We start from the raw sequence: 13,298 nt of genomic DNA, 5'->3' as shown, positions 1-13,298 counted from the left end.
TAGAGAACACAAGAACATAATACTTTATGATTATAACATGCAGAGAACACAACATAATACTTTATGATTATAACATGTAGAGAACAACAACATAATACTTTATGATTATAACATGTAGAGAACACAATAACATAATACTTTATGATTATAACATGTAGAGAACACAAGAACATAATACTTTATGATTATAACATGCAGAGAACACAACATAATACTTTATGATTATAACATGTAGAGAACAACAACATAATGCTTTATGATTATAACATGTAGAGAGAACACAACATAATACTTTATGATTATAACATGTAGAGAGAACACAACATAATACTTTATGATTATAACATGTAGAGAGAACACAACATAATACTTTATGATTATAACATGTAGAGAACACAACAACATAATACTTTATGATTATAACATGTAGAGAGAACACAACATAATACTTTATGATTATAACATGTAGAGAACACAACAACATAATACTTTATGATTATAACATGTAGAGAACACAACAACATCATATTTTATGATTATAACATGTAGAGAACACAACAACATCATATTTTATGATTATAACATGTAGAGAACACAACAACATAATACTTTATGATTATAACATGTAGAGAACACAACATAATACTTTATGATTGATTATAACATGTAGAGAGAACACAACAACATAATACTTTATGATTATAACATGTAGAGAGAACACAACATAATACTTTATGATTATAACATGTAGAGAACACAACAACATAATACTTTATGATTATAACATGTAGAGAGAACACAACATAATACTTTATGATTATAACATGTAGAGAACACAACAACATAATACTTTATGATTATAACATGTAGAGAGAACACAACATAATACTTTATGATTATAACATGTAGAGAGAACACAACATAATACTTTATGATTATAACATGTAGAGAGAACACAACATAATACTTTATGATTATAACATGTAGAGAACACAACATAATACTTTATGATTATAACATGTAGAGAACACAACATAATACTTTATGATTATAACATGTAGAGAACACAACATGATACTTTATGATTATAACATGTAGAGAGAACACAACAACATAATACTTTATGATTATAACATGTAGAGAACACAACAACATAATACTTTATGATTATAACATGTGGAGAACACAACATAATACTTTATGATTATAACATGTAGAGAGAACACAACAACATAATACTTTATGATTATAACAAGTAGAGAGAACACAACAACATAATACTTTATGATTATAACATGTAGAGAGAACACAACAACATAATATATTATGATTATAACACGTAGAGAGAACACAACAACATGATACTTTATGATTATAACATGTAGAGAGAACACAACAACATAATACTTTATGATTATAACATGTAGAGAGAACACAACATAATATATTATGATTATAACATGTAGAGAACACAACATAATACTTTATGATTATAACAAGTAGAGAGAACACAACAACATAATATATTATGATTATAACATGTAGAGAACAACAACATAATGCTTTATGATTATAACATGTAGAGAGAACACAACATAATACTTTATGATTATAACATGTAGAGAGAACACAACATAATACTTTATGATTATAACATGTAGAGAACACAACATAATACTTTATGATTATAACATGTAGAGAACACAACAACATAATACTTTATGATTATAACATGTAGAGAGAACACAACATAATACTTTATGATTATAACATGTAGAGAACACAACAACATAATACTTTATGATTATAACATGTAGAGAACACAACAACATCATATTTTATGATTATAACATGTAGAGAACACAACAACATAATACTTTATGATTATAACATGTAGAGAACACAACATAATACTTTATGATTGATTATAACATGTAGAGAGAACACAACAACATAATACTTTATGATTATAACATGTAGAGAGAACACAACATAATACTTTATGATTATAACATGTAGAGAACACAACAACATAATACTTTATGATTATAACATGTAGAGAGAACACAACATAATACTTTATGATTATAACATGTAGAGAACACAACATAATACTTTATGATTATAACATGTAGAGAGAACACAACATAATACTTTATGATTATAACATGTAGAGAGAACACAACATAATACTTTATGATTATAACATGTAGAGAGAACACAACATAATACTTTATGATTATAACATGTAGAGAACACAACAACATAATACTTTATGATTATAACATGTAGAGAACACAAGAACATAATACTTTATGATTATAACATGCAGAGAACACAACATAATACTTTATGATTATAACATGTAGAGAACAACAACATAATACTTTATGATTATAACATGTAGAGAACACAATAACATGATACTTTATGATTATAACATGTAGAGAACACAAGATAATACTTTATGATTATAACATGTAGAGAACAACAACATAATACTTTATGATTATAACATGTAGAAAGAACACAACAACATGATACTTTATGATTATAACATGTAGAGAGAACACAACAACATAATACTTTATGATTATAACAAGTAGAGAGAACACAACAACATAATACTTTATGATTATAACATGTAGAGAGAACACAACAACATGATACTTTATGATTATAACATGTAGAGAGAACACAACAACATAATACTTTATGATTATAACATGTAGACAGAACACAACATAATACTTTATGATTATAACATGTAGAGAGAACACAACAACATAATACTTTATGATTATAACAAGTAGAGAACACAACAACATAATACTTTATGATTATAACATGTAGAGAACACAACAACATAATACTTTATGATTATAACATGTAGAGAGAACACAACAACATAATACTTTATGATTATAACAAGTAGAGAGAACACAACAACATAATACTTTATGATTATAACATGTAGAGAACACAACAACATAATATATTATGATTATAACATGTAGAGAAAACACAACAACATAATACTTTATGATTATAACATGTAGAGAGAACACAACAACATAATATATTATGATTATAACACGTAGAGAACACAACAACATAATATATTATGATTATAACATGTAGAGAACACAACATGATACTTTATGATTATAACATGTAGAGAGAACACAACAACATTATACTTTATGATTATAACATGTAGAGAACACAACAACATAATACTTTATGATTATAACATGTAGAGAACACAACAACATAATACTTTATGATTATAACATGTAGAGAGAACACAACATAATAATTTATGATTATAACATGTAGAGAGAACACAACAACATAATACTTTATGATTATAACATGTAGAGAGAACACAACAACATAATACTTTATGATTATAACATGTAGAGAGAACACAACAACATAATATATTATGATTATAACACGTAGAGAGAACACAACATAATACTTTATGATTATAACATGAAGAGAGAACACAACAACATAATACTTTATGATTATAACATGTAGAGAGAACACAACAACATAATACTTTATGATTATAACATGTAGAGAGAACACAACATAATACTTTATGATTATAACAAGTAGAGAACAACCACATAATATATTATGATTATAACATGTAGAGAGAACACAACAACATGATACTTTATGATTATAACATGTAGAGAGAACACAACATAATACTTTATGATTATAACATGTAGAGAACACAACATAATTCTTTATGATTATAACATGTAGAGAACACAACAACATAATACTTTATGATTATAACATGTAGAGAACACAACAACATAATACTTTATGATTATAACATGTAGAGAGAACACAACAACATAATACTTTATGATTATAACATGTAGAGAACAACAACATAATACTTTATGATTATAACATGTAGAGAACACAACATAATACTTTATGATTATAACATGTAGAGAGAACACAACAACATAATACTTTATGATTATAACATGTAGAGAGAACACAACAACATAATACTTTATGATTATAACATGTAGAGAGAACACAACATAATACTTTATGATTATAACATGTAGAGAACACAACAACATAATACTTTATGATTATAACATGTAGAGAGAACACAACATAATACTTTATGATTATAACATGTAGAGAACACAACATAATACTTTCTGATTATAACATGTAGAGAACACAACAACATAATACTTTATGATTATAACAAGTAGAGAGAACACAAAAACATAATACTTTATGATTATAACATGTAGAGAACACAACAACATAATATATTATGATTATAACATGTAGAGAAAACACAACAACATAATACTTTATGATTATAACATGTAGAGAGAACACAACAACATAATATATTATGATTATAACACGTAGAGAACACAACAACATAATATATTATGATTATAACATGTAGAGAACACAACAACATGATACTTTATGATTATAACATGTAGAGAGAACACAACAACATTATACTTTATGATTATAACATGTAGAGAACACAACAACATAATACTTTATGATTATAACATGTAGAGAACACAACAACATAATACTTTATGATTATAACATGTAGAGAGAACACAACATAATAATTTATGATTATAACATGTAGAGAGAACACAACAACATAATACTTTATGATTATAACATGTAGAGAGAACACAACAACATAATACTTTATGATTATAACATGTAGAGAGAACACAACAACATAATATATTATGATTATAACACGTAGAGAGAACACAACATAATACTTTATGATTATAACATGAAGAGAGAACACAACAACATAATACTTTATGATTATAACATGTAGAGAGAACACAACAACATAATACTTTATGATTATAACATGTAGAGAGAACACAACATAATACTTTATGATTATAACATGTAGAGAACAACCACATAATATATTATGATTATAACATGTAGAGAGAACACAACATAATAATTTATGATTATAACATGTAGAGAGAACACAACAACATAATACTTTATGATTATAACATGTAGAGAGAACACAACAACATAATACTTTATGATTATAACATGTAGAGAGAACACAACAACATAATATATTATGATTATAACACGTAGAGAGAACACAACATAATACTTTATGATTATAACATGAAGAGAGAACACAACAACATAATACTTTATGATTATAACATGTAGAGAGAACACAACAACATAATACTTTATGATTATAACATGTAGAGAGAACACAACAACATAATACTTTATGATTATAACATGTAGAGAGAACACAACAACATAATACTTTATGATTATAACATGTAGAGAGAACACAACAACATAATATATTATGATTATAACACGTAGAGAGAACACAACATAATACTTTATGATTATAACATGAAGAGAGAACACAACAACATAATACTTTATGATTATAACATGTAGAGAGAACACAACAACATAATACTTTATGATTATAACATGTAGAGAGAACACAACATAATACTTTATGATTATAACATGTAGAGAACAACCACATAATATATTATGATTATAACATGTAGAGAGAACACAACAACATGATACTTTATGATTATAACATGTAGAGAGAACACAACATAATACTTTATGATTATAACATGTAGAGAACACAACATAATACTTTATGATTATAACATGTAGAGAACACAACAACATAATACTTTATGATTATAACATGTAGAGAACACAACAACATAATACTTTATGATTATAACATGTAGAGAGAACACAACAACATAATACTTTATGATTATAACATGTAGAGAACACAACAACATAATACTTTATGATTATAACATGTAGAGAGAACACAACATAATACTTTATGATTATAACATGTAGAGAACACAACAACATGATACTTTATGATTATAACATGTAGAGAACACAACATAATACTTTATGATTGATTATAACATGTAGAGAGAACACAACAACATAATACTTTATGATTATAACATGTAGAGAACACAACAACATAATACTTTATGATTATAACATGCAGAGAACACAACATAATACTTTATGATTATAACATGTAGAGAACACAAGATAATACTTTATGATTATAACATGTAGAGAACAACAACATTATACTTTATGATTATAACATGTAGAGAGAACACAACAACATGATACTTTATGATTATAACATGTAGAAAGAACACAACAACATGATACTTTATGATTATAACATGTAGAGAGAACACAACAACATAATACTTTATGATTATAACATGTAGAGAACATGTTATGATTATAACATGTAGAGAACACAACATAATACTTTATGATTATAACATGTAGAGAGAACACAACAACATAATACTTTATGATTATAACATGTAGAGAGAACACAACAACATAATACTTTATGATTATAACATGTAGAGAGAACACAACAACATAATACTTTATGATTATAACATGTAGAGAGAACACAACAACATAATATATTATGATTATAACACGTAGAGAGAACACAACATAATACTTTATGATTATAACATGAAGAGAGAACACAACAACATAATACTTTATGATTATAACATGTAGAGAGAACACAACAACATAATACTTTATGATTATAACATGTAGAGAGAACACAACATAATACTTTATGATTATAACATGTAGAGAACAACCACATAATATATTATGATTATAACATGTAGAGAGAACACAACAACATGATACTTTATGATTATAACATGTAGAGAGAACACAACATAATACTTTATGATTATAACATGTAGAGAACACAACATAATACTTTATGATTATAACATGTAGAGAACACAACAACATAATACTTTATGATTATAACATGTAGAGAACACAACAACATAATACTTTATGATTATAACATGTAGAGAGAACACAACATAATACTTTATGATTATAACATGTAGAGAACACAACAACATGATACTTTATGATTATAACATGTAGAGAACACAACATAATACTTTATGATTGATTATAACATGTAGAGAGAACACAACAACATAATACTTTATGATTATAACATGTAGAGAACACAACAACATAATACTTTATGATTATAACATGCAGAGAACACAACATAATACTTTATGATTATAACATGTAGAGAACACAAGATAATACTTTATGATTATAACATGTAGAGAACAACAACATTATACTTTATGATTATAACATGTAGAGAGAACACAACAACATGATACTTTATGATTATAACATGTAGAAAGAACACAACAACATGATACTTTATGATTATAACATGTAGAGAGAACACAACAACATAATACTTTATGATTATAACATGTAGAGAACATGTTATGATTATAACATGTAGAGAACACAACATAATACTTTATGATTATAACATGTAGAGAGAACACAACAACATAATACTTTATGATTATAACATGTAGAGAACACAACATAATACTTTATGATTATAACATGTAGAGAGAACACAACAACATAATACTTTATGATTATAACATGTAGAGAACACAACATGATACTTTATGATTATAACATGTAGAGAACACAACAACATAATACTTTATGATTATAACATGTAGAGAACACAACAACATAATACTTTATGATTAGAACATGTAGAGAGAACACAACAACATAATACTTTATGATTATAACATGTAGAGAGAACACAACAACATAATACTTTATGATTATAACATGTAGAGAACACAACATGATACTTTATGATTATAACATGTAGAGAACACAACAACATAATACTTTATGATTATAACATGTAGAGAGAACACAACAACATAATACTTTATGATTATAACATGTAGAGAACACAACATAATACTTTATGATTATAACATGTAGAGAGAACACAACATAATACTTTATGATTATAACATGTAGAGAGAACACAACATAATACTTAATGATTATAACATGTAGAGAGAACACAACAACATAATACTTTATGATTATAACATGTAGAGAACACAACAACATAATACTTTATGATTATAACATGTAGAGAGAACACAACATAATACTTTATGATTATAACATGTAGAGAACACAACAACATGATACTTTATGATTATAACATGTAGAGAACACAACATAATACTTTATGATTGATTATAACATGTAGAGAGAACACAACAACATAATACTTTATGATTATAACATGTAGAGAACACAACAACATAATACTTTATGATTATAACATGTAGAGAACACAACAACATAATACTTTATGATTATAACATGCAGAGAACACAACATAATACTTTATGATTATAACATGTAGAGAACACAAGATAATACTTTATGATTATAACATGTAGAGAACAACAACATAATACTTTATGATTATAACATGTAGAGAACACAACAACATGATACTTTATGATTATAACATGTAGAAAGAACACAACAACATAATACTTTATGATTATAACATGTAGAAAGAACACAACAACATGATACTTTATGATTATAACATGTAGAGAGAACACAACAACATAATACTTTATGATTATAACATGTAGAGAGAACACAACAACATAATACTTTATGATTATAACATGTAGAGAACATGTTATGATTATAACATGTAGAGAACACAACATAATACTTTATGATTATAACATGTAGAGAACAACAACATAATACTTTATGATTATAACATGTAGAGAACACAACAACATAATACTTTATGATTATAACATGTAGAGAGAACACAACATAATACTTTATGATTATAACATGTAGAGAGAACACAACATAATACTTCATGATTATAACATGTAGAGAGAACACAACAACATAATACTTTATGATTATAACATGTAGAGAGAACACAACAACATAATACTTTATGATTATAACATGTAGAGAGAACACAACAACATAATACTTTATGATTATAACATGTAGAGAACACAACAACATAATATATTATGATTATAACATGTAGAGAACACAACATAATACTTTATGATTATAACATGTAGAGAACACAACAACATAATATATTATGATTATAACATGTAGAGAACACAACATAATACTTTATGATTATAACATGTAGAGAGAACACAACAACATAATACTTTATGATTATAACATGTAGAGAACACAACAACATAATACTTTATGATTATAACATGTAGAGAACACAACAACATAATACTTTATGATTATAACATGTAGAGAGAACACAACAACATAATACTTTATGATTATAACATGTAGAGAACACAACAACATAATACTTTATGATTATAACATGTAGAGAACACAACAACATAATACTTTATGATTATAACACGTAGAGAGAACACAACAACATAATACTTTATGATTATAACATGCAGAGAACACAACATAATACTTCATGATTATAACATGTAGAGAACACAACAACATAATACTTTATGATTATAACATGTAGAGAACACAACAACATAATACTTTATGATTATAACATGTAGAGAGAACACAACAACATTATACTTTATGATTATAACATGTAGAGAGAACACAACAAAATTAAACTCTCACTGTAACAACATCACATTTGTTGAATTTTGTAACACAGAGAAAAAGCTACAGTGGACAAGAACATGTCAAGATGAGACACATTCAGGCCTCTGTAGCACCACCTTCTGGATACTGTACTTAATGATGAGCGACAGATAGAGAGAGGTGTGTATGCTGTGTGTGTACATAGAAATGTGTGTGGTGTGTGTGTGCGTCCGTATGTGTATCTGTCTATATGTGTGTGTATGATGGGCACCTTGTGTATGTTGCACTCTTTGTTTAGGGGCAGGTGTGTGTGTGTGTGTCTGTTCTGTATACCTTGTGTGTGTTTCGTTCAATGTTGAGCGGCAGGTTAAAGAGGAACTTGAAGCGCTGCAGAACGTTGAGGGCGTTACGTGTTGAGTCAGCTTTATCCTTCCTCCCCAAAACCTCCTGGAACAGAGTGTCTGCTGTATCACTGGCTCCTGAGATGGGGGGAGGGGGGTAGAGAGAAGGAAGTAAAGAGAGAGAAAGGGCAGGTATCAAAAAAAATCTAGATTGTTTTTTCTACTAATACATATTATCTTTCAGGCGAGAATCTGATTTCCCTCTGTGGCCTGTGTGCCAGGAAGCTGTGTGCTAGGAAGCTGTGTGCCAGGAAGCTGTGTGCCAGGAAGCTGTGTGCCAGGAAGCTGTGTGCCAGGAAGCTACCTGAACTAGGCAGAGGTAGAGAGAGAGAGTCAGTAAGGAGAGCATGACAGCTACAGTGCCTTGCGAAAGTATTCGGCCCCCTTGAACTTTGCGACCTTTTGCCACATTTCAGGCTTCAAACATCAAGATATAAAACTGTATTTTTTTGTGAAGAATCAACAACAAGTGGGACACAATCATGAAGTGGAACGACATTTATTGGATATTTCAAACTTTTTTAACAAATCAAAAACTGAAAAATTGGGCGTGCAAAATTATTCAGCCCCTTTACTTTCAGTGCAGCAAACTCTCTCCAGAAGTTCAGTGAGGATCTCTGAATGATCCAATGTTGACCTAAATGACTAATGATGATAAATACAATCCACCTGTGTGTAATCAAGTCTCTGTATAAATGCACCTGCACTGTGATAGTCTCAGAGGTCCGTTAAAAGCGCAGAGAGCATCATGAAGAACAAGGAACACACCAGGCAGGTCCGAGATACTGTTGTGAAGAAGTTTAAAGCCGGATTTGGATACAAAAAGATTTCCCAAGCTTTAAACATCCCAAGGAGCACTGTGCAAGCGATAATATTGAAATGGAAGGAGTATCAGACCACTGCAAATCTACCAAGACCTGGCCGTCCCTCTAAACTTTCAGCTCATACAAGGAGAAGACAGCCAAGAGGCCCATGATCACTCTGGATGAACTGCAGAGATCTACAGCTGAGGTGGGAGACTCTGTCCATAGGACAACAATCAGTCGTATATTGCACAAATCTGGCCTTTATGGAAGAGTGGCAAGAAGAAAGCCATTTCTTAAAGATATCCATAAAAAGTGTAATTTAAAGTTTGCCACAAGCCACCTGGGAGACACACCAAACATGTGGAAGAAGGTGCTCTGGTCAGATGAAACCAAAATTGAACTTTTTGGCAACAATGCAAAACGTTATGTTTGGCGTAAAAGCAACACAGCTGAACACACCATCCCCACTGTCAAACATGGTGGTGGCAGCATCATGGTTTGGGCCTGCTTTTCTTCAGCAGGGACAGGGAAGATGGTTAAAATTGATGGGAAGATGGATGGAGCCAAATACAGGACCATTCTGGAAGAAAACCTGATGGAGTCTGCAAAAGACCTGAGACTGGGACGGAGATTTGTCTTCCAACAAGACAATGATCCAAAACATAAAGCAAAATCTACAATGGAATGGTTCAAAAATAAACATATCCAGGTGTTAGAATGGCCAAGTCAAAGTCCAGACCTGAATCCAATCGAGAATCTGTGGAAAGAACTGAAAACTGCTGTTCACAAATGCTCTCCATCCAACCTCACTGAGCTCGAGCTGTTTTGCAAGGAGGAATGGGAAAACATTTCAGTCTCTCGATGTGCAAAACTGATAGAGACATACCCCAAGCGACTTACAGCTGTAATCGCAGCAAAAGGTGGCACTACAAAGTATTAACTTAAGGGGGCTGAATAATTTTGCACGCCCAATTTTTCAGTTTTTGATTTGTTAAAAAAGTTTGAAAGATCCAATAAATGTCGTTCCACTTCATGATTGTGTCCCACTTGTGGTTGATTCTTCACAAAAAAATACAGTTTAATATCTTTATGTTTGAAGCCTGAAATGTGGCAAAAGGTCGCAAAGTTCAAGGGGGCCGAATACTTTCGCAAGGCACTGTATCTCTCAGTCTTTCCTTCTCTCTCCCTCCCAGGCCCATTCACACACTACTCTCCGGCTTTGTGGGTGGCCTCGGATGTGCCGGCAAAAAAATAAAAAACAAGGACTCGCTAAAATGATTTTAATCAGAAAAAGGGTTAGCCCTCTCGCCCCCACCACACCAAATCTCAAAAGGAAAAACATTGAAACAGTGAACAGAGAAATATTTCACATTTTTCACTCCCCACTCTGGGCTCTGACTGACGAGTTGTCATGCTGTTTTGATATTTCGGGGGGATGTTTGTAATTGTGTAGACCCACTGGTGTGTGTGGTGACTGGAGGGTGGGGAGGGGTGGCTCGGTTACTCTCGGGCTGAAGGCCCACATGTAGGGAGTTATGGAGGTGTGCGGTTGCTGAGCTCTCGGCTGTGGGCCCACATGCATGTCTGTCTGGGGCTGTGGGCCCACATGTATATCTGTCTGGGGCTGTGGGCCCACATGTATGTCTGTCTGGGGCTGTGGGCCCACATGTATGTCTGTCTGGGGCTGTGGGCCCACATGTATGTCTGTCTGGGGCTGTGGGCCCACATGTATGTCTGTCTGGGGCTGTGGGCCCACATGTATGTCTGTCTGGGGCTGTGGGCCCACATGTATGTCTGTCTGGGGCTGTGGGCCCACATGTATGTCTGTCTGGGGCTGTGGGCCCACATGTATGTCTGTCTGGGGCTGTGGGCCCACATGTATGTCTGTCTGGGGCTGTGGGCCCACATGTATGTCTGTCTGGGGCTGTGGGCCCACATGTATGTCTGTCTGGGGCTGTGGGCCCACATGTATGTCTGTCTGGGGCTGTGGGCCCACATGTATGTCTGTCTGGGGCTGTGGGCCCACATGTATATCTGTCTGGTGCTGTGGGCCCACATGTATGTCTGTCTGGGGCTGTGGGCCCACATGTATGTCTGTCTGGGGCTGTGGGCCCACATGTATGTCTGTCTGGGGCTGTGGGCCCACATGTATTTCTGTCTGGGGCTGTGGGCCCACATGTATGTCTGTCTGGGGCTGTGGGCCCACATGTATGTCTGTCTGGGGCTGTGGGCCCACATGTATGTCTGTCTGGGGCTGTGGGCCCACATGTATGTCTGTCTGGGGCTGTGGGCCCACATGTATGTCTGTCTGGGGCTGTGGGCCCACATGTGTGTCTGTCTGGGGCTGTGGGCCCACATGTGTGTCTGTCTGGGGCTGTGGGCCCACATGTGTGTCTGTCTGGGGCTGTGGGCCCACATGTATGTCTGTCTGGGGCTGTGGGCCCACATGTATGTCTGTCTGGGGCTGTGGGCCCACATGTGTGTCTGTCTGGGG

At 31.8% G+C, this 13,298-nt stretch overlaps 1 protein-coding gene across 3 annotated transcripts in view; it reads right to left on the bottom strand.

The window, feature by feature from the left end:
* Positions 1-13,298, bottom strand: part of LOC110524662 (exocyst complex component 2) — a 158,004-nt gene that overhangs the window by 101,326 nt on the left and 43,380 nt on the right. For all 3 annotated transcript variants that reach the window (XM_021604507.2, XM_021604508.2, XM_021604509.2), the window contains one exon: positions 9,931-10,076. In XM_021604507.2, coding sequence (XP_021460182.2) covers positions 9,931-10,076 — 146 coding nt within the window. The remainder of the gene's footprint in view (positions 1-9,930; positions 10,077-13,298) is intronic.

The sequence above is a fragment of the Oncorhynchus mykiss genome, chromosome 5 (assembly GCF_013265735.2).
Source record: "Oncorhynchus mykiss isolate Arlee chromosome 5, USDA_OmykA_1.1, whole genome shotgun sequence".
In the NCBI taxonomy this organism is placed as follows: domain Eukaryota; kingdom Metazoa; phylum Chordata; class Actinopteri; order Salmoniformes; family Salmonidae; genus Oncorhynchus; species Oncorhynchus mykiss.
This window is presented reverse-complemented; position numbering and strand designations above follow the sequence as displayed.